The sequence below is a fragment of the Folsomia candida genome, unplaced genomic scaffold (assembly GCF_002217175.1).
Source record: "Folsomia candida strain VU population unplaced genomic scaffold, ASM221717v1 Fcan01_Sc003, whole genome shotgun sequence".
NCBI classification, from domain to species: Eukaryota; Metazoa; Arthropoda; class Collembola; order Entomobryomorpha; family Isotomidae; genus Folsomia; species Folsomia candida.
The window spans coordinates 10,617,610-10,640,508 of NW_019091195.1; the positions used below are offsets into that span (position 1 = coordinate 10,617,610).

At 36.4% G+C, this 22,899-nt stretch overlaps 2 protein-coding genes and 1 long non-coding RNA gene across 9 annotated transcripts; 1 reads left to right on the forward strand and 2 right to left on the reverse strand.

The window, feature by feature from the left end:
- Window positions 1–125: 125 nt before the first annotated feature.
- On the reverse strand, window positions 126–10,303 carry LOC110846968. Its single transcript, XM_022093805.2, has 8 exons — window positions 9,745–10,303; window positions 9,585–9,623; window positions 7,484–7,546; window positions 7,226–7,274; window positions 6,924–7,154; window positions 6,721–6,847; window positions 5,357–5,662; window positions 126–2,294 (listed from the first exon to the last, which is right to left on the reverse strand). Exons 1-8 carry the CDS (start codon window positions 9,805–9,807, stop codon window positions 1,952–1,954), a joined length of 1,221 nt encoding a protein of 406 aa, XP_021949497.1. The 5' UTR covers window positions 9,808–10,303; the 3' UTR covers window positions 126–1,951.
- LOC118434962 lies at window positions 5,218–6,378 on the forward strand. The gene is made up of 3 exons (XR_004834405.1): window positions 5,218–5,301; window positions 6,078–6,192; window positions 6,273–6,378. It is a non-coding gene; the product is annotated as an uncharacterized LOC118434962 (long non-coding RNA).
- Window positions 10,304–10,939: 636 nt separating the features above from the next.
- Window positions 10,940–22,593, reverse strand: LOC110845869 (NAD kinase). Of its 7 annotated transcripts, none has more exons than XM_022092395.2 (14): window positions 22,132–22,593; window positions 19,515–19,838; window positions 19,101–19,127; window positions 15,594–15,677; window positions 13,432–13,464; window positions 13,280–13,341; window positions 13,102–13,142; window positions 12,906–13,010; window positions 12,733–12,822; window positions 12,225–12,654; window positions 11,841–11,959; window positions 11,656–11,738; window positions 11,531–11,580; window positions 10,940–11,459 (listed from the first exon to the last, which is right to left on the reverse strand). In XM_022092395.2, the coding sequence occupies exons 2-14, from the start codon at window positions 19,712–19,714 to the stop codon at window positions 11,332–11,334; spliced, it is 1,452 nt and encodes a 483-aa protein (XP_021948087.1). In that variant the 5' UTR covers window positions 19,715–19,838; window positions 22,132–22,593; the 3' UTR covers window positions 10,940–11,331. The 7 variants fall into 7 exon arrangements, with proteins under 7 accessions (XP_021948087.1, XP_035704806.1, XP_021948089.1 ...); XM_035848913.1 differs by lacking the exon at window positions 22,132–22,593 and adding an exon at window positions 20,120–20,136; XM_022092397.2 differs by lacking the exons at window positions 19,101–19,127; window positions 19,515–19,838; window positions 22,132–22,593 and adding exons at window positions 16,271–16,505; window positions 17,655–17,946.
- Between the last annotated feature and the right edge of the window lie 306 nt (window positions 22,594–22,899).

The following is a 22,899-nucleotide window of genomic DNA, read 5'->3' on the forward strand; positions in this document are numbered from 1 at the left end:
TTCAGCTTATGTTCATATGATTTTCAAAAATCGGTATGTGTCACCCCCTTGGGCCCTTCAGATGAAAATTGCATTTTAGTTGATGTTTTGACTTTATAAAATTACATTGAAATCTATGAGCATCATACACTTGCAGTAACAGCTTTCGCATTTATTAATTGTTTCTCTATTAAAATTACATGTTTTGGTTCACAGATATTTGCTTACTGTGGGAGAAATAATAGGAGTAGGAGACCAGTTAGTAGAAGGCAACAGCAATGTCCTCGTAGTCCAACCGTACAGCGATTGAGACTCAAGAGGTTCCGGCTTCGAGTTCGGATGGTGACATTCATATTTTTAGCAAAATATGTCCCTCATACTGACTGGTCGGCAACATCGCCAATTCCTACATTACGTAATACATACATATCTGGTACTATTTTAGTATAAACTAGTTTTCTAATTTATTTCGCACAAATTGTGGCATGTCATTCGGTACTTACAAATCTCAAAATTTACCAATTACAATCACTGTTGTACGAGATCTCTCTATAAATCATGACCTTGGCACAAGGCTCATCACAAACAAAGTGTTTTACATACCAAAGAAATAGTCTCCCCATCTTTCTTAACATGACCACTATCATGAACAAATATGTAAATAAACTATACCAATTCTCTAAACAACACTAGATATACACGTCGCTTGTAAAATTGTTTGGACTTTAACGTATGCAATGCATTATTGACTACTTTAAACGGGGAGTAGGTATAGGAATTTGTTTTCTATCTGGAACCCATTCACCTAATCTATGTATAATTTATAATCTAAGTATGAAAGCTATGTATTGCATTATACATTTTATTTTGGGTACTAGGTTTGCGTAAATAAAACCTAGATAACATTTTTATGATCCACACTACACACAGGTAGTTTATTCCTTTTCTGACGTGGAACAAATCACTCGATTGAATACAAAAGCATGTCAAGAAAAAGATTAATGAAAAGAAAGTTTTGTTCGTAGTTGAAAAGAAAGAAAGTCGATCGACATATTGAGACGGTATATGTGCAGGAACATTTTGTCGTCTTCTTGATACGGCAGTATGCTGTGCCGTCTATACTCGTACCAGAAAAATGGTACGAGTTGAGTTGCAGTGTTCACTAAGGAGAAAGTTGCAACCTGACTGAGCTTCTAGAATTGACCTTTCCATACTTAAAGGACACAACGTTTTCAAATCTTTGGAGGAGCTCAGCATTGTGCTGCCTCATTGTTGCCCGTGGATTGCTGTGACTTGCACGCATTTCATTTGTTAATGTCGGGAAGGAAGGTGGACTGACTGAATATTTTGCAAACAAACCTTGAGCGAAGAAGACTGATAAGGAATGATCGAAAATGATAAACAATTTCGTTCTAAATTATTCACCATCTCATTTCAATATAACTCTGGTACATACGTCTTGAAAGGGTGGGAAGCAATCAGTCATCTCATCCTGCTATGTACCACGATACGTGAAATACGGTCAGTGTGGCATTGAGTCTTTTAACATACTCTATTAATACATTTTACATGTATTTACCATTATTAGCAAATTAATATTTGACGAGTTATTATTAACCAAACTTGACGTCGACATTGTTCAAGGTAACTATTTCCATGTGTTTGTCCCCTCCCTAAGGAATTATTACAGAATTATTGAATCCTTTCATTTTCAACCTATATAAGCACTCTATTGCTGACTATCTATAGATCATACTGCACCTTGGAGAAATTGTGCATGTATTTATGTATAATCAAGGCTAATAATACTGAACCGTGTATTGAATTGAATGTATAATATAATATATTGCAGTAGGAGTAGTAGATTTGTTTCGTTACTGCTGAATTTGGCAAATAATTGCGATCGTTGGTATGACTGTTGACTGTGGGAAATCAGAACTGGGAGTCATTATTTTAATGAGAGTTCATCCATTTAATGTTTCATGTTGACCATTTTTACTTCGTCCACCTTTGACAACGCCAAGGGTCGATCAGATTTGGCTTGGATGTCTTCATCCCGAATGGTTCGAAGGCTGCCTTTCTTGAAGGAGGAAGAAGATGAGACGGCGGTGGTCGGAGCGACGGCGTCATGTCTGGAGAGACGACGAAAGGAGTGACACGACTGAGAAGTGGGGGGCGGTGTTGCCCTACGGAATCCGATATTTCCTCCACCACCGCTGTAATTTTTCGACATGGACAACGTGCTTCTTCCATGATCACTGGCTGCTCCGAATTCATGAGTTGGGTAGGCTTGATTCACCAAAAGTCTTGCACATCTAAAATAATGGTCAACTATTAGTTAGAAGAATAGCCTGAAATATTTGGGTGAAAGCTAACCACAAACTAATCTAATCTCATTACCAAAGTTTTATACTCTTCAATAAATTACACACAGCAAAACGCTTATGTTAAAGAATGGCAAAAGTTTTGGAATATTTCCTCAGGTCTGAAAATTCTTTTTTGAGAGTCGCTTATTTCATTGTCATTTATTTTTTATGCATTTCGACAAATTACGTCAAAATGATACACAAGTGTGAGTTCTTTCGAGACTACACAAGTAAATATTAATTGCCTTTTACCAGAGGGTCATATTATCTTAAAAGTAAATACTGTCCGCCTAATTTCTTTATTATTTATATGCTAAGCCACTTGATTAAACTATACTCGAATAAATAAATACAACCTCAGGCTATACAGCGCATCGAGAGAACGGTAGATTGGAGGATAGTGAAAAGTTGCCTTGAACCCTGGCATGAAGCATAAAATAAAAGTAATTCGCCGAGTTCTTTGTCGTGGCAGAGATGAAACTCCGATTGGCTTTACTTTGATAGGAGGCTGAAGGAATCGTAAAATGTATCCAAGTGAAAGCTTCCAAGCCTGACGTACACCTCAGGAGTGAGATAGCTTTTCACTCTTTCACCCCACACCAGGAACACACAGAATGGCTATCTTGAACCTCCTGTCCATTTATTTGAAGGAAAAATACACACGCAAAGTGCATTCGATGTTAGCAATGATGCTGATAACATACTCGCCGACTGTGTTGTCGTTAGTAAATCTATGTATTGCGTCTTTTCCTTACTCCTCCTGCCCCAAATGTACGTATCTCGTCTTGTTTAAAGTCATAATGAAACGACGACTCCCTATGAACCTAATTTTAGAGCGTATGATAAATGAAATTTGTAACCCTGTATATAGCGTGTACTGCATGTGTTGTCATTGTTGTTTTAAACCATCTGCTTCACTCCTTGAACGTACTTGAAAGTGTGTATCTCGCTGATGTAGTTAAAACATGATCGCGGTATCTAAATCCAATTTTTAATTACAATATTGTCCTAAAGCAAGTTTGTCGCAGTTGACAAGAGAAAGTCAGATTCAGGCAGTCATTTCCAGACGAATCTGCAGGCCAACTCTACGTTAGAAAACCTCGACATTAGTGCAAAGTACGCGTCATTTTATGTGTGATATTGAAATATTCTGCTATGGGAGAGAGTGAGAGAGAAAGGAGAAAGTTGGATTTGGGTCTGTTGGAATTGATTACCTTCTGTTCCCTCATCCACCCAAATTCTCAAAAGTTTCTCTTTCCAGTTACTAAGTTCACAGTTCCAGTTTGGCTCAATTTTTCCAATACATAGACACAGCTCACGTGATTTTTCATACACAAAGTCATATTTAAAAGAATCTTGTCTTTCAGCAGTAATTTTTGTGCAAACAAAGAGATTGTTGATGATGTTCATCACGTTATTCTTTTTTTATTTAGCATACGTGCAGTCCAATAAAGGCTTGAAAAAGCCGTGTTATGCCCCATGACATGCGCCACTATTTTCGGTCGTCTTCCATAATACTGGCGTTCCTAAAGGATAAAGGGTACTGTGTTGCATATGAGATTGGTTGGTTTGCTGGAGTTGTTGTGGGAGTTGGATGGATGATAAAAGCAACGAATCCCTCTGAAGGGAAACTGAGCGAGGAGAGAATTCACAAGGATAAGAAAAATCGATAAACTTGCCAAAATGTTACTAGCACAAATCGGGACAAAGAAAGGTTTTCGTGGAAAGCCTGTTTTTAAGGTTTAAGTGGATGTCTACTCTAAATATGTATGGATGAGAAAAGTAGTGCTAAAAGGTAGCGGATGAGTTACCTTCGTTCTTCCGTATCAGTGAAAAACACGTATGTACATAGGAATGTGGTCGGTTAAAATGGAAATATTATTTGACACTAGTTATATTTCACACGTCTAGAAACATACGGGATGTGTTACGTATTAAAAAACGCTATTATCAAATAGACACGCGATTATTATTAGCCTCATCCTTCCAAATTGCAAACATGATGAAAAATGTGAGAATATCAGTGAGCGACTAATACGAACCTTGATGGTTTGAGTGTTTGATAAAATTTTAATTTAAAGCATGTATCCCATGTCTAGAGCCAAACCCCGGAATTGAGATTACAGCACTTTCACATTAGAATTAAATGTTGCCCAGTTTTAGAGTGAGCTTCTTCTTAAAAGTTGAAGGAGATGGATCTCCAGAGACTTGAAGTTAAAAACAAAGCGCAATGAGGTTGAAATATTTATTCCCAGTTCACGCTATCCCAGTTTCATCTCCATTACGAAACGACGACGGGAAGAAGGAGGAGAAAGCAATCTTTAGCTCGTTCTTCTAATGCAACCCCTGCATTGAAAACTCACTCGCACTTGCCGGCTGGACGTATGCTTTTATCTTCCCCTTTTCCACACACATAATATTTACGCGTGTACTTGCACAGCAAATACCTGTCCATGCATGTTTGTCAATCATTTGCTGTCTCACATGAGCAGCATAAAGCAACCCCTAATGGTTATGACATCGTCGTATTTTAGTGTCCACTCTTCACCTCTTTTGTTTTTATTCGTGTTTATGTTTGATGTTCGTTACACGTGGTCCATATAATTTGAATACCTGAAGTTTCTTAATTTGTTGTAATCAGCAAATGAGAGTTGTTCTAACATGTTTCAAGATTTTGTAGACTGTTTCGTTCTTTCTATTGATGCACCACTTTGTGGAACAAAATTGGATGTGATTGGTGATTCATCGTGCCCATAATTGAAACTGGTTGAATGTTGAAACCGATTTATTTACTTGGTAAACGACATAAACTATGCTTCAGCAGCACCTTAAGAGTGCAGAGATACGTAAATTAAGTTTTTTAACTCACAAGGGAAGAAATAAGATTCACAACTCCGTACAAGTTCGCTGTCACGGTCAAAACTTTCACTGGTACTACAACACGTATAGAGCAAAGGTACTCCTATTCCATTTCCCTTCTCATGCTATAAAATAAGAGAAATAATTCTTACTTTATTCTCGTGCTGCCACTTCCGCTTCTCTGGGATCCAGCACTTCCTTTCCGCTCGTTCGCAATTTTTGATTTTCCGTTGCGAAACTCCCTTTGGAATTCTTGAATTAGAGAAAGTTTTCCCTTTCCCGTGACGTTCTGGTTATTTGTGGTGGTTACGGGGAGCTCGGAGCCATCCATGTTTTCTGGGGACTTGCACTTTGTTTGTTCTTCTTTGGGTTTACCTGATGGTGGTGGTGGAGGTGTAAACTTGGTAGAAATTCCAGAGCCTCGCGTAGGACTACGTGATGGAGAGGGGGACGATGTTCTGAGGGACAACAACAAATTAATGAGAGTGATAAATAAATTTCAGAAATATAAATCATAATGAGAATTTACTAAATAAGTCTGCCGTACTTCATAAATGAATACGTTTTTGCTGGAGATCAGAACATATAAATAAACAACGCAGCTTCCTATTACTTTTGACCCTAATTTCATTATCACCAAGTTATCAGCTTTTCATGATTCTGGCACACTGCTCACTCGGATTGGTATGTAATGCAGGGCTTTTCTTTTTGTAACTGTGGCGTGGCGTCTTATTGTTAGTCAGAAAGTACAAAACAACGTGCATTTAAAGGTGTTGTTTAATTTTCTCATAATTTATTCAACTCTGAGGCTCTAAGTCTCTTCCATAAGAAATCAGTTTTTCTAATTTTTTGTAAAAATGGCTCAATTCCAAGGGACTAGCTTCAACATGTAAAAATAATCATTTTGGATTCGGAATTTTTCTGCCTGCCCATTTCTGAACTTAACGACGTTTGGCTATGGGATCTGCGTTTCAAGATCCGGAATCAGGTACGAATTAAAATAGTGTTATTTTTTCTATGAGGCAAAATAGTGAGGCAAAATAAATTGATTATGAATTTTTTTTGCAGAATGGAAAAGATATATTCCATCCCCCACTTATAATGTTCCTGAGTCTCTGATACCAAGAACTTTTACCAGTGAATGGACGAAACCCGTACAAAAATACTCAAAACTATCTTATGTATTATCCTATGTATTAATTCTTCCTTATGTGTGTATTACTAGTTTTTTTATCTATCCAGTTCTTGTATTATTTGTGACCTTCTTTCATACCTTGCATAAATGAAATACCCATGTTTTTTCCTACTTGGTTCATTATTTAGCATATCATCGTATCATTATTTCTCGTCTCAGCATGCATTATTTTGAACTTTTCTCAGATTATTTACTCTATTTATTTCCTAACCATTATTCATTAGTTGGTCCATGTCATAATTCTCTAATCTAGTTTTTATATTAAATGATTTATATTAAACATCACTATCAAAATGTTTTGTAAACACATTCGCTTATTACCTGAGTGGTTGGTAGCCCTGTTTGGTGTAAGACCTCTTTTTGAGAGACGCGGAAGAAAAACTGGAAGCACAGGTTTTATATGAAGAGCCAGAGCTGCAAGAACTGGCAGAAGAGACTCCTGAAATTCCTATAGTTCATTTTTTCAAATTAATTTTTATAGAGCTTTAGAAATAATGAAAGGCATGCATAAATGGTATTAGTACCAGAAACTGCGGACATTGTAGATGAAACGGAATAGAGAGATGCCGAAGGAACGTGATACCACTGGCTTCCAATCGTATATTGTGACGCAGACGAGGGCAAAGGTCCGGTGCAGGCGTGTTTTAATCTAAGGATTTTTGCTCGGCAAACTACGCAACGAAGAGGCAAGAGACGTTGAGCTACCGCCATTTGAATCGTTTTTACAAAGCATTTCCTGCACACGACCCTGTGACCTGTCATATTGTAACATGTGAAACAATAACTTTTTGACCCTTTTCTCTAAAAACTGTTACAAATCACTTACCACATGGATATGTTTGCATTGTAGCCTTTGCGTTTACACATACGACGCACTGTGAACAAGAGAATAAAGGAAAGCGGAAACTGTCAGTAAGGAGCAGAGAAAACGTGCCAGTGAGTGAGTGGCTCTTGTATCTCTATTTTATTATATACACACATGTACATACATTCATAGTCACTAGTTAATAGATTGACATTTGCTTAGAATAATAGAATCAAGAGTGTGCAAACACAAGCGTCAATTTTAATCTAAAAAGCGTACCTCGTCATCCTGTGTATCAGCAGTTTCAGATTCATGTTCGTCCAGTTTTGAAAGCAGCTTGTCCTAAGATCATACAAAATATTTATTGTAAACATATGGATATACATTTTGTGCATAAATATACGTATCTTGTTTCTTGGTCGAAAATTATAAATATGTAACACACGCAGTCATACGTACACCTTCCAATAAATACTATATGCATTATACGTCAAGTGAATTGACATAACTTATTTTTAAAAGCTATTTACGAGGCCCTTATTGTTCTCAAGTAATCTCGCTGATTGCTTGCATAGCATCATCAAAAAACATACTCAAATAGGACCAGTACGTACAACCGATAATAAATTACAGACGCATCTTTTGGCGAATCAGATATATGCATATGTGCCTTCACTTTTACCTCCCAGGGTTATTATTACTCAACCTGGTTCAAATAGAAAAGCAATACACTCAACCACATGAATGCGTACCTGGCGAAGAAGGGCAATAAATGGTAACAAGGGAATGTGTTTACAAGGCATTCTGGCAATGGTGATCAGATTTGATGCAATAACTAGATTAGAGAATTACGACATGAACCTGCTAAACGTGTGCTTTCCGGATATTCTTTCCGTAAAGTGTTTCGCTACTGGTTTCGTCACGCAATGCCATCGTCTCCATGCATCCTCTTGCCAGGCCTCGTAAGTTTGCATCACCTCAACCGCACCTGCCCTTCTGCTCCAATAATTTGTTCACTCCACGACGGCTTTCACTGACCCATCGTCAAGTCACATAACTCTCGAGTTTCGTTCTTATGACTCAAGTTGCTAATCTGCTTCTCACATGGAATGGAGCTAATTTACACGGTACATGGTCTGGAGATTTCTTATGCTGCAAAGTGCAAATAATTCAGTTCAAACAGTAGAAACCTGCTGGAGTTGAAATAAATACGCAATCAACATATGCGGCACTCTTCCGCCAATCATTTTTCATTTTACAATGTTGCTGGACGTGCTGGAGTAATTTTGAATCGCATAATCGATCCTTCTGTTCATTAAAAGTGTTGGGCTGGTGGGTAATAATGAAAGTTGTGTGTTAATGTAGCAATCAGGATGTGGGGAAATTGGCCTTGGTCGCGCAGTGAGTGCCCTTGGTTGGTGGATGGATGGTTCCTATGCTTAGTTTCGGAGAATATGTATGTGTTCATGCTCAATAATAAAGGAAATAAATTCCTGAGAAAGGTAATGGCATAAAAACGTGTTGGTTCTCCCTCAGCATTTCTGAATGTCAAGGAATAATAGGCACCCACTGGGATAGCATAGCATTGATGAATAGCTACTTATACATAAAAATTTTCTGTCGAAAAATTATATGTACTCATATAACTATAAAAATAAGATATTGTACGACGCTGGTTGTAGTTTCGAACCAAGGTTAACAAAGCATTGTGCATTGTTCACAACGTATTGTTCATGTCTTTTCTCAAAAGTCAAAGAACAATATTCCATGATTCATCTCATCTATTTTATGTAGGTAAAATGGTGTTACAATTTACTACCTATTAAATTGAAATGTAGTTTATACATGTCAAAAGATATAAAGACATCTTAGGATTACATAAAATGAAAATGAGAACAAATTGTATGTACATATGTATATGCATCATCACTAAATGATTTCTTGTGTGGTCTCAATATTTTTCTAATACAAAGAACATATGTATGCACGTATTATCGTATTATTAGGATAAATTATCTTAATTGAGCATTGACCTAAGAATAATTTATGCATATACACAATAACAGTGTAACAATCACATCGTTGTAAACAAGCCCAAACGAGTTCAGGATGTAATGAGTGTAGCTTTCAATTCACATAATTATACGATTTAATGCCATGCAGTGACCGGAACCTATAATTTTCCAACTTGTTTCTTACTTTCACGAAAGGAAATGTGTGTTAATTCAATTGACGTAAAAATCCAATAAATTTCTCACGTTAAACAACAATGCACCTGCTCAGGTGTGCCATGTGCAACTCATTTCCGACGTAACAATCAGATGTAACCGCAGATGAGTGATTTTTGCGAGAGAAAGTAACTTTGGTTTTAAATACTTACTATTTTATGGTTCAGTTGAGCCAACTCTTTCTCCGTCACCTGCAGCAAATCATTTTCAAGATTATTGTATCTTTCCTCCCCACTAATCCTAAGTTTTATCAAGAGCAAGTAACCGGAACCACATGTGTGTTATTACAATGCTGCTCAGTTTTTTACATACCTTTCTCTTCTGCTGTTCTGCTTGAGCAGCTTTGTATTGAGTATATTTTTGTATGAGAAACATGGTTTTTGTTGTTGGTCTCTCCAGCTCAAACACCGTATCTCAATGGATATATGTAGTCGACTAACTTTTAAACAACTTTCAACGCTCTTCGTTGAACTTTTTTACATCCTGAATATGATGCTGGATTGTTGGGAATGTGAGAATTTTTAGATTTGTGTAACAAGAGCTAAATATCAAGGAAGTCGAGTATTGCTTTTTCAGGTATTTTAGGTGTTAGCGTAATGTGGGAGGTGGGTTGGGACATGCTAGTCGTCAGCACCAGGACGATGTGTCACACGGAAATCAAGCCGAGACAAGAGAGTTGAGCTGACAAGACGAATGTGGTCAAAGACGAAGGAAATGGGGAAGACTGAGATGCGTTGGACGAGAAGTCAGGGATTTTGTTGGAGAAAGTGAGTGAGAGCTGGAGCCGGAGGGAGAGAGTAGAATGGTAAGATGTGGGATTGGAAGTGACTGCGGATCGGTCCACCTCGCCCAAATCTCGGTCCGCCTCGGTCTGCTGGCTAGAGCGGTTTGAATGCCAGAGGAAAGAATAAGAAAGGCGAGGACGACGACGAAGAAGTCCACCAACCAACTTCCGCCAGTCCAAAAAAGAAAGCTCAGCTCCAGTTCCCAACAAAACTTGGAACTTGGTTCTCCAAATGGGACGAGTGAGATGATGAACCAAACCAGGGTCGTCTCCATGCCAACTTTCTCCAATGTTGGTGCGAGGCTTTCACCCGACTTTCCTACTGCTTTCACCGCAGTATAAGACAAGCGTAGCGAAGCTTTTAATTTTATGCAATTTTATGAACAGAGCAAAATTTGTTAAATGTATAGGAATTGTTTAAAGCATATTTTAAAAGTAGCTACTCATCCGAATTACACACAAATACTCAAAGGATGACATATTTTATTGATGGAGTAGATTGATTTAGTATAAACATGAACGCTTTTACAAGGAACTATATGTATAGTCTAGTAAAATTGTGTTTTTATTTCGATGACGTAGCACTTTCTCCTCTCGATGACGTCAAAGATGAGAGAGAAATGTGGAACAAAGCTGAAAGGTGTAAGTTCTGTGAGCTAAAAATAGAATCATCTCTTTTTTCAGATCAGACTGGTTGTGTAAATACAAATGCATAACAGTGAGAATTGTTTTTTTTAGAAATGATATAAATTTAGCGTTTATTTCAAATTTTTTACTGAGTGACTGTAAAAGGTTATTCAAAGTTACATTGTTCAGAATACAACGGAGTTGCGGAAGATATCATGATTTGTTCCCGTTTGTTACAATAAACTTCGATTACTATTTTTTATATATTTTAAATATGCAAGTATACCGAACTATTACTAAATATATAAAGCAGCAATCGATAAACACATATATGTAGCTAGATCATAAAGACAACCAGTGTCGAGTTCGGTTAAACACATATATTCATATGAGAAAAAGTGTATGTGGGATACAAATACTTTAACCACCAAAATACCACCTAAATACTTGTGAATTACATAAATCAGGTAGGCTACAATACTAGAGATTCAGGTATCCATAATATCATAACCGGATGAATCTGTTGTGCAGTTATCTTCATCAAACGTCTTTTGTCTTTTGCGAACATTCCATTGCAGACAATCGGCCAAAGAGTCAAACCAGTCGGAAATTTGGTCTAATTAGTAAACTTTATTTTCAACTAAACTTGAATTTGGTAATGTATAATTTTTTCACGCTCTACTCTACCTTGAGCACAGATGGAAGGAACGGGATATACAGAGGTGGTAACGGATAGTCTAAAATTGTATAAAAATATTCGTAATATATCCTTTAGGCCATTAAAATAAAGCGCTTTTAATAACTAGACTTACGCATCCCCATGATGTAACTCTTGCCTGTTTCGTCCATCGAAGGATACCCAAGCAGTATTACGGCTGTCAGGGGATATTTTTATCTGAGTTAAAATAGAAGAAAAAGTTATAAAAGTTATGCGTGTTCCTTAGATGCATGCAAGATTATCTATAGGATTTAATGAAATATCTAAACACAATAGTACCTTTAGTTCGACTCCAGCGGGTACCACAATCGGTCGGAAAGACAGAGAGTGAGGACATATCGGTGTGATCATAATGGCAGGAACTGATGGGTGGATCATAGACGCACCTGCAGCAACAGCTGTAGTGAAAATAAAAACAAAATTAATACGAACAGGGGGCAGGTTACACCCATAGTGTGGAATTTATAATTTACATGTGGGAAATGCATGACATTGTGATGCCGGCTTATTTCTTTTGTGACAGGTGATTTCATTTTAGTGCAGAGTATATATGCGTTGAATTTTTTGTAATTTCTAGCTATGTATTGCAATCCTTACAGCAAGAACTTTGGCAAAATACGCTATAACTTTTACCATGGGTGAGTGAAGAGTATATATACTTACCATATGCAGTGCTTCCAGTGGGGGTGGAAACAATAAGTCCATCTCCTTGAACTACTGTCACATGCTTGCCGTCAATAAATAAATCTACGTTGGACAAATATGGACTTGGTCCACGATCAACAACCACTTCGTTAAGCACGAGAAAGTTCATGGGTGAATTGTTAGATCTATTGTTAGACCCATTCGTTAGACTGGTATGAATTCCAATTCCGTTCTGGGAAACCTGTCCGTTACTGGTAATATGTCCAGTATCTGCAGTGGCATCAGTAGACTGTCGTCGTTTCAGAGTACATTTCAATCTACTTCTCAAGGTAAGGGCAGCGTTCCCCTCCAAGACGTTGGTTACTTTCTCTTCAAAGTTGTCAAAGAGGAACGGTGTTAAGAAACCCAATGATCCCAAATGGAATGCCATCACAGGTGGAACAGATTGCTGGAATTGAATTTTCCATTAAACAGTTAGGTACGATATACATATTGCATTGCTGAATGGCTTTAGGAAAAAATTTACCTGGAACAATGATGACGCATAGAGAAGAGTCCCATCACCTCCCAAGCAAATGATGAAGTCAATTTTATCAGTAAGGTCATCGCGACCTTCCTGCAATTACGATTATTTTCAATTGTTGCGTTCTAATGCCTCACAAGACAGACTGGTCAGTCATGAATAATCCGTTTTCTTACCCTGAAATACATTAACTTGTCCTGTAGTTCATCAAATTTTGAATTTCCTGTGACACTCTTGTCATCCTTAACGGCTTCTTCACAATACACCACCATGCGTTTGTTCTGGAAAAATAGAAAGTATAACATCTTTAGAAACCTTCCTCTCCTATAATAAGAGTCTTATTAGATATTAGAATCAGTTGTATTGTCATACATTTATAAGCCACTCAATCAAATGGACAAATGGGATGACGACTACAAAACAAATAAATGTTATAATAATGTTATAATGTGGCAATTTTAATTAGTGAATTGCATGTGTATATTATATGTGCGACGAAAATTCTGACAATGAGCAAATTCGTTTTCTCTTATATGTAAATATCTCTTACCTGCTACATCTCGGACCTTCTTTATAACAAGAACTGTCAGCGGGGTTTTGTACCAGGTCAACCTTTGATTACACGTTATTATTTACATTACTTATTGCAGCTTCATCTTTGCCTTAATTGTCAGTTATAAGTTAAGAATTAGTAAATTGTACCTTTGAAATGCAGGATCTTGATCTTGAACTTGCCTGTATAAAATAAACGCTTATTATTAATAATATTTCGAAATATCGCTCGGAATGGAAACTCATAGTCATGAAACTATTATCGAAATTGCGTACCACCGGGGCTGCTCGTATGCTAACACTTTCATGATGATGTGAAAACACGTGCAGTGGGTGAGATCAAATCAATTGTACTTTGAACAGATAGATAAATCTCAGTGAAGATTTAATGGGTTAAACCTTTGAACTATGTATATATTTACCAGTTTCCTCAACACTGCTCAAATGCTACAAATGGAAGGTTAAGACAATGGAATTGCTTATAACTGCTCGCATTCTGGGAGCATAGTTGCTTACGAGATAAACATATACTGACCAATGATGTCAGCTCAACGTCAGATTTTATACCACGTCTAACCAAGGGCCTTCCATGCACAAATATCAAATGGATGAGGAGGTTCCCATGAAATATTATGGTGCATTATTATTATGGAATCATCTTCACATCATATCCTCCTCTTAAAACGCTACATAATCTATTGTTGATATCATCACTTGTTGCTTCTAAACTAAACGGTGAGACAATTGGGTATTAATCACTGTCATAAATTATTTAACGACACATACTATTAAGTATTTCGACGATTAATAAAAAATCTCAACTAGCCCCAACCTCTTAAAATGGTATTCCTATCTATTTTAGCGTGTAACTTTACTAATTTATGTATCATAGGGAGAAAGTAAACATTTCTTTGTTTGTGGTGAACATGTATTGATTATGGGGATTTGTGTATGAGCTTCATATCAAACCTTTAATGCCAGAGACAGTATAGTGACTGATGGGTGGAGGGAGGAGACGACGGAATTCGATAGCTGTGAGTGAGACGGGCATTTCAACAAAGGAATGTAGTAGAAATTTCTTGCATTCTGAATAGTTGAGCGTGAACCCTTTGAAAAATGTGAATTGTACCCTACGGCAAATGGTCTGTGTGAACTGGGCACATTTAAAGAAATTATACTGATTTAAATGGGCTCATCGTTGAGTTGTTGTTGGTATAACTCGTAATAATAATAATAATAATAAAGGTGGATGGACCAACTATCATGACATTCCACTTCGCCCATTCATTCTTCAACATTGTTTTATGAGTACGACAACATTCCACTACTTTTCAATCACTCCCCAGTTGACTTGTATTCATTCTTTCGATCGTATGAATGTCAAACGTGTCAGGCAAAGGTGTACATCCTGTGCATCCTATACGAGCACATATCTGTACGTGTCTTCAAATAAAAATCTCCACTTCCCAAATAGAAACCTACAAACCCCACAATTATCTTTTAACCAAAAATTATTATAATTGATGGACAACATGAAACATTGTTACTTGTTTCACATACTAATCTCCCGCTACTACTATTATTGTTATTAACCGTTTCTTCTAATTAAAGCTGTCATTTTTATAACTTGTCAAATCTTTTCCATTTTTGTCTACAAAAGGAAGGCAACGCTATCTTCAAAATGTGATGTTTGCCTTGCAAAATAAATTAAAAAATGAGAAACGAACACAATGATGGGTGGCAATGAATTTCTTGCTTCAACACCTCATTTGCGTCAAAGTGCAAGATGATGTATATTTTAACTGGGATATATGTACGTAAAAGATTGCTGCTCATATTCACCAAAGCAGTGCAAACCTCATCGCAACGAAACTCCACTAAAATTACTCTGAGAGACTGACAAGGAAAAAATTTTGTTGAGTGTAGAAAGAATTATGCAACACGCAACTATAATGGAATTCTTGGTGCAATTATTACTACTTGAACAAACTAAAAAATTGGGGTCAACCGACAGGGTCTTTTCTGACGTCAGAGAGAGTATTATGTCGTAGTGAAGAATATCATATTCCTGCTAAAAGCAACATTTAATATTTAACAGGAGTCAATAAACAATAAACACAGAGTGTACTTATATACTGTACTCCAACCTCATAAATACTACACAACATCCTTTTCAAAAGAATACTATTTGCTTAAATTCAGTACATATTTCACCAAATGGCTAAACCGACGTGTTATTCTGAGCAGCCCCACAGAAGAGATTGATACAATCAATCTAGCATCAGAAAATAGTTAAAAGTTATGTTACTTACATTACCATTGCGGAATTCTTCATAATTCTCCCACATGGTCCAAATTGTTGAATTGGAGAGGGGGCATTCAGGGATCGTGTTCGTCTGTAAAAGTCAAAATTGATTAGTAAGCCATTTATCAGTATTTGGGTTCCGTGGTCAGTCAATGTAAATATATTTTACGGTAAGACCACAAGCAGTATACAATGGCATGCCATCAAAACAAAACTTCCGTAATAGCAATACAGCTTACTAAGAATTTAACACAGAACTTCGTGGAACATAAATAAGTAAACCCAAAAACCAATAATCAAATATATTGAGCTAGTCATAATTTCATTGAGAGTTTCGTTACTTTCGTTGATGCTTTGACAAACAATATGGAAAATTAAATAAGAACCACCTTTAACAACCACTACAAGTTCAGTTGTGGCATATGTATCTTTCAACTAAATGTTGCAACAAAAATTACACCATATTTGTAGTGGTCAAAATCGGGCAGAAAAAGTGAAAGTTGAAAAAATCTTCAATAAATGAAAAGGTTTTACAACTTTATAGCAATAGTGATATTATTAACTTTGGATAGTCATGTCATAACAATTGATATCATTTTAAAGCATGACAGTAAATCTAGGACCTTTCTCGTGTTATTGAAACACAAGAAGCTTTTACTCAATATTTTTGTTGAGAATTCTTACGGCCAAGTTCCTGATCGCTTTCTTCTTTCAATCAAGTCGTCGTCCTTTGTAGAAAGTAGAAAATCCTCTTCATCGCTAGTTAAACTGTTTTCCGAATCTCTAGCCTTGGCCAGCAACAACTTTTGTCTGGCAAAATGTCCAGTGGAAGAAGCCGTCGGAGAACCATGACCTGATGATAGGTTCAAGTGGGAGCCGTACAATGATGGCCGAGATTGAATTCCCATTTTGCCTGGTGCTTTGTTTTAAAAAAAGTTTGCCTCTGTTTACGAATTGGTTTTAGTTTTCATGCCTGCACACATGTAATCAGGCTACGTAGCTGGAAAAGGCTATTCAATTAATATGAACTCCGTTGCGACACATTATCCTCTGTCAACGCTTGGTGATGTGAATGAATGATGGTTGTATGCAGCACATTCTTGAAATCAACCAGCACTATGTTATGCATTGTTCAACAAACAGAGTGATTTCAGTTTGTTTTGGTATTCAACGGACAGGATGAGCAGCATCAACCAATAGCTTTCCGATATAGAAACACTAAATGACTACTGGGTTGATTACAATATGATGATGGGACATAGTAATTGTAATTCTAATGGGGTCAACAAAATTTGCTGGTCATACAATGCATGGTGATAAATGACGAATGGATTGCTCTGCTTAATTGTTTACCTGATGTAGCAACGCTAATTGCAACAAGTGATATGAAATGTAATACTGATGCAGAGAGAGACTCGTGAGATGACGATGAAAAGCTAAATATCATTCCATAATATGTTAAACATAACAACAGCGTAATAACGTGAACTGCTAATGTGGCTATAGACACAGGCTTATCCCATGTATTGCTCAATTCGGAGTCAACATTAAACCCATCTCAAATAAAGTAGGGTACAATTCAGTAGAAAAATGAGTCATGAGTACAAAGTTTAAGAGTATAAGCCATAAGCCACGTGAACTAATATGGGATTTTCCCATACTGATGATGAAAGTATGTATGTAGTATAAATTGTCAATATTCCAGACTGTTTGAGTGGAGACTTCTAAAACCTACGTTATATGCTCAAATATTAACAACACGTAAAGATTCAGGTCTCTTGTTGCACAGTAAATGTAAATATTATTGTACTCTCGCTCGACCTGTGTAAGTATTTCCGATTTTATCTACTACCATCGTTTGAAACTGATGTATTTCCTGCTAAATTTGATACCCTGCTATTTCCGCATGACACAACTTGTATATTTACGTGTATGTGTGAATTTATTATGGGTTAACTAGCCAGCATTTTCCAGATTTGAGTACCGATAGATGAATTAACTATGTATACACTGCTCGAAATAAAAAAATGGAACGGAATACTTATAAATGAGTTTGCACAAAAATTACCGTGGTGGTTGGTATGTAGTAATGGATACCCAGTAGCGTTTTGTGTTGAATGAAACTGCTTTATTTCTCCGATTCAAGCTTTTGTAGAAGGAACTTGGTAATAAAGCATGAAATTAGCAGAGTCGGAGAAACGGAGAAACGGGTATGTGATTGTGTTATTTGTTACCACACCGCAAGCACCAAGTCAAGAAGTCTATCCTGTAAAGAACAAACTACTGAACTGACTGAACATATTAGGAACCGCTTCTGCGTTTAATGAGGATATCAAACAGAGAACCAATCAATTGGAATTCATTATGTATGCATTCCGAAGGTCAGTTTTTTACCTGAACAGTTTGTCCATCAATTTTTCATGCATACTAATTTCTGTTTCAAATCATTTAGCGATCTAATCTTTATATTGTTCTACAGGTTTGTGTTTATAAGTACAATCATTCTCACGAGCGATTTTTTACGTCCGAGCTAGTCTTTGCAATACGTAATTAAGTAGATGCCTTTAGCCTTTTTGCATGCACTTTATGGAAGATATACGAGTTACATTGAAAGTCCATAAAATAATGACATTGGTGACTACTGTGGATTAAACTCACGTCCTCCACTTTTATTTGACTGGGTCTAGTAAAGTAGTAACGCCTGTAAGTATCGCCAGAGGAATTATGTTTGCATACACAATATATATATCAACTATAGAGTATCAACTATATATACATTAGTTGATACTCTAAAATTCGAAGATTGAGTAATTCGCAAAAAAGCCTGCTTTTACTCTTGAATATTTTCGAAATTTTGGAATTTCCTTGCTGATAATACTCCAAGCTGAAACCACATGCATAGTTATTTTACATTAGTACTCATAAGAGGTAAATTAAGGAAAAATAGTTATGTGAGAAACTAGATAACAATTATGATGGTCATAAAAGTGAGTGGTATCCTGGTATCACCTATCACTTTGTAGACGAATTCTTAGAACTCATAAGATTCGTGAAAAATAGGCAGCTTGTTATGACGCAGTTTGGAAAATTCTGCAACCAATTCTATTCGTATTATAACGATTTGTAAACAAAAAACAAGATTAATGTGTTCCGGAAAGACCTTCAATAATTCAATCCTTCCATTTGCCTTACAATAACCTGAAGTTGAATGCCCAACCATCCAAAGTTTGATTAATTAATTCAGGATCAATCAATTTATTGCGCTCCTCTCAATGACCAGAAGTCAGTGTAGCGCCGTGCATCATTAACTCTAAATGGGCTTTTGTAAAGCCTAAAATGACTTTTATAAACCACAGAGAAGTAAAATTTCCAATAAATTTTTCAAAATTGCATTTTATGAAATAAACGTAGCACGAAACTCTCAATGATTAAAAATAAGTTTATACCTATGAATTTAGTAAGCATCAACATACAAATACCACTAAGGCAATAACAGAATTTTTCTTGGAAATACCTGGTTGAAGCATTATCGTCCCCTCCACTGCGAGATGAAGATTTTTTATACATTAGAAACCCAAAGATATTTCCCATCACCAAACCCGCATCCCGAACAATGGCAAAGCATATAAGAACAATAAAGTATAGAAAGGATTACTACTAGATCATGATTACGATGATTCTTGTTTTCGCATTCACCAAATCATTATACGAAATACCTTTCTGTACATTGTAGTCATGAAATATACATACATATACATATATATATATATACGTACATATATATGTTCTTGTAAAAAATTGTATATGCATCATTGAGGAAAGCTCAATGAAGTATAGACAAAAGTGCTTCCAAATGGTTGATTGAATTGGAATTTCATCGGACGGGATAATTAAAAAATAAGCATAACTCCAGACAGCTTTTACTAACCTGAATGTTCTTCTCTTGTCGAATTTAGGCGGAATTCCCAGCGGAGCCAGCGTGCTGGCTCCAGAATCACGTTCTGAGGAGCTGACGGACAAATTCTCCGACGCTGAGATAAGAGCAGAAGTGGCACTGGACGCCAAGTTTGACTCCTTCTCCAGAAGTGTGGATATGGATGGAGAACCATTTTCTCCATTCTCACTCATCGTGAAATGATTAACTTTTCGGACTTCTGGCTGCTTTAATTTCAGGTTAACTTAAATAAACCCTGTAGGATTTTTGTTTCGCAATTTTTGGGTAGATTGAACTGCGCTGGATTTGCCACTGTTTCTGAAAAAATAATACGAATGCTGATGTCAATATTTCTCTGACTGCAGATTAGAAAAGCAGAACACAAAATAATAATTTTTTTTAGATTTGAACCCTATGTGAAGAGAGAGACGGTTCAAATTGTTGAGGCTGATGCTATTCAACAAGTAGGAATGAATTGAAACCAACTCCCCCGTCAAATACTCTTAGCCTAGCTTAGCTTTCAACTCTTGGTTTTGATTTTATCTACAAAGTATGCTTGAATCAACATATCTACGTTTGACTTTAAAGGTTATACTTACTTTGCAGTGCAGTAAGGCACAACTGGATCTATTAAAATTTTAAATGACTCATTTTATACTTCTAAGCCCCACCCTGGCATGCAATCCAATAAAGACAAACATGAACCTGACATGCAATTCGAGGTAATAATGTGGTCATGATCCTAGAGCAATTTGCAACAATACTTGGCTAAGGGACGTTATAATTCTTTCTTTCTGTCACTTTTGTTTTAGTAGTTAACGGTTTCTTTTGTCCTGAGGTTATAACAAATCTCAAACACGTTTCACATTCGACCATTATGCTCATAGGCACTAGGCAGACCCAAATAATATTGTCTCGTCTGCTGTACACTACTTGGCTGACAATAATGTGGTACATGAAAACTAATCCACAAGAAATATAACGCCGATTACTTTATATAACCACCTTTTGTCATATTTAACCAAACTTCTCCCTACAGCTTTGCATATTGCATAGCCCGAACCAGGGTTCAACATAATATATGCACTATTATGGTTTGATCATTAAAAGAAGAGACTGCCCGCAATAAGCTTTGCATGTAAAAAAAGTCTCTTATTTAAATGATCAAACGTTAGAAGGTCTTATTAATGTAACCAATTTTCAAAACCAAATGGAGTTTATATTTATCACCCTATTGGGCCACTCAAAATAACAATTTAGTTTTGCAAGAAAATATGACCAATGGTCCGAATTGAAGTCTTCTACGAGCATTACGCATCAATAACCCAACCAGATCGATGCTGACCGATCTTTACCTTACCAATATTTAGGCCCAAGTTCCAAGTTTAGTCGGATAAGTTTGAATGATATAATGGCTGATGGCAATGGCTACATAGCCTCTGATAAGGCACACGATAACCCGACACGTCTCAGATTTTAACCCGATTCTGACTAATAACGCCGCATAAATAAATAATTAGACTGGCGCATGACGGGTTCACAAATTGTAGAACCAAGAAATTTACTAGAATAAAGGTGCCGTATGGTATACAATTATACATGTATCACAGGATAAGCTGAAATTTTCAGCATCATTCGTGTGATGCTTTTGGGTATTTACAGCAGTACTATACCATGTTGTACTTTAAAATCAGTAACCAGACACGGAAAGTCATTATAATAATAATAATACGTATAACAAAATATTAAGTGTAAACACAAATAAAGAGCTTACACAACCACAAAAAAACTGCCTTGTGCATGTTTGTCATTTACAAGAATTATTTTCATCGTCAGAGTACTTTGTGATGTTTGTGAAGAAAATTACGCCTTCTATGAAATATTTTAGCTCGCTATGCATGTATTTATTTAATAGTCAATAAAACGGTGCTCATAATATTTATAAATGATGACATGATGAGGGTAAAGAGGAAAATGCTATTTTTATGTGGAAACCACAGTGAGAACAAATATATGTATATTACTATATTATAATTAATTATTATTATAATTGATAATAGGTGATGACTATTTAAACAGTCTAATTGCACATGTTAGACAGTAATTGGTAACTCCTCAAACTACATTTTTATTTTACAAATGACGGTCCAACGATAGTGACCGTCAAACTTAATAAACAGTAAGAGGATTGAATAACGAGGAGTCGCAAAGCTATTGGGGTCACGATTCATCGATCACTATAAATCGATTCGATTGATTGGCAGATAGAAAGGCAACTCAAATTTATGAACGTTTACGTCAAGCGTTATCATAGATGAAATACAAAACAGTAATTTAAATTGGTAGCTGCCTATTTAGCCCAAGGCGTATATGTAATTGGACCGAATGCAATCATCAACCAATATTCCGGTATAATTGATTGCGCAATAATGGCCTCAATTCATCTTAATATGCCAATTTCTGCTAAAACGCCTTGCATATTGAAAATGTTTTGCATACAGCCTACAGCCCCATAATTTCTTAAAATGCAAATTTTAAAATGCATGAGGTTTATAATCACATGAATTAACTAAATCGTTAAGTGCACTTAAATGCCATGGGTCTTTCTTACCTTAAGATGAACTCCGCAAATGTCTGTAGTAAATAAATTAGCATCGGTGTGGGCAGCCCAATCTAATTAATTAGCAGTTGAACACTTTAAAAGAAAGACAAACGGCCTGATATAAATCGTTGTCTCTCGATGACTAGCACAGAAAATACTTAATTATAATAATCAATTGAATGTTGATTGATCCGAGAACTAATTAATTAAGTCTTAATTAATTAATTAATTAAGTCCACTGTTGTGTGAATATCTAATATTGACGGAAATACTAATTGTGCGTTTGAATGTCATCTATCTCATACTCAACAACCATTCCCTCCTGACTACGACGTTATGTATTTACACGTTCTTGGACATGTCAGCTACTGCTGTTAACTAGAGACTAAAAGCTTTTGATATCAATGGATGTTCATATAAGTGACTTAAATTATTATTCAATTGACAACTGGGTCGAGTGGAGGAGAAAAGTTTGAATTTCCGAGTTGGGCTTTGGGACAAGTGGAGCTCGGCTGGCAACTTTCTCCACACTTCTTCCGCCTCTCTTTGCTTTCTCCGACCAAAACGGCCTTCTCTCATCCATTCTCTCTCGCCGTTTCCAATAACTCAGGTCATGCCTATTTTAAGATTGGCCAGAAAGAAAATTGAACTTGCTAAATGTAATCAAGCATCATAAATGTATTTATGAGAACAGTATGACATTTGAATACAGAAAAAGAACATGCCATCATGTTCTTTTAAAATCTTTTAGTACATATTAATGCAGAGCCATGATGA

Excerpts from the sequence above, each read along its gene's own strand:
- LOC110846968 (XM_022093805.2), bottom strand. The coding sequence starts at position 9,807 with ATGTTTCTCATACAAAAATATACTCAATACAAAGCTGCTCAAGCAGAA. Across the intron at positions 7,547-9,584 it reads CTCAACTGAACCATAAAATA|GACAAGCTGCTTTCAAAACT; the intron begins GTAAGTATTTAA and ends GTATGATCTTAG. Across the intron at positions 6,848-6,923 it reads TACAATGTCCGCAGTTTCTG|GAATTTCAGGAGTCTCTTCT; the intron begins GTACTAATACCA and ends AATGAACTATAG.
- LOC110845869 (XM_022092395.2), bottom strand. The coding sequence starts at position 19,714 with ATGAGTGAGAATGGAGAAAATGGTTCTCCATCCATATCCACACTTCTG. Across the intron at positions 19,128-19,514 it reads GACAAGAGAAGAACATTCAG|TGGAGGGGACGATAATGCTT; the intron begins GTTAGTAAAAGC and ends TTCATCTCGCAG. Across the intron at positions 15,678-19,100 it reads GACGATAATGCTTCAACCAG|ACGAACACGATCCCTGAATG; the intron begins GTATTTCCAAGA and ends TGACTTTTACAG.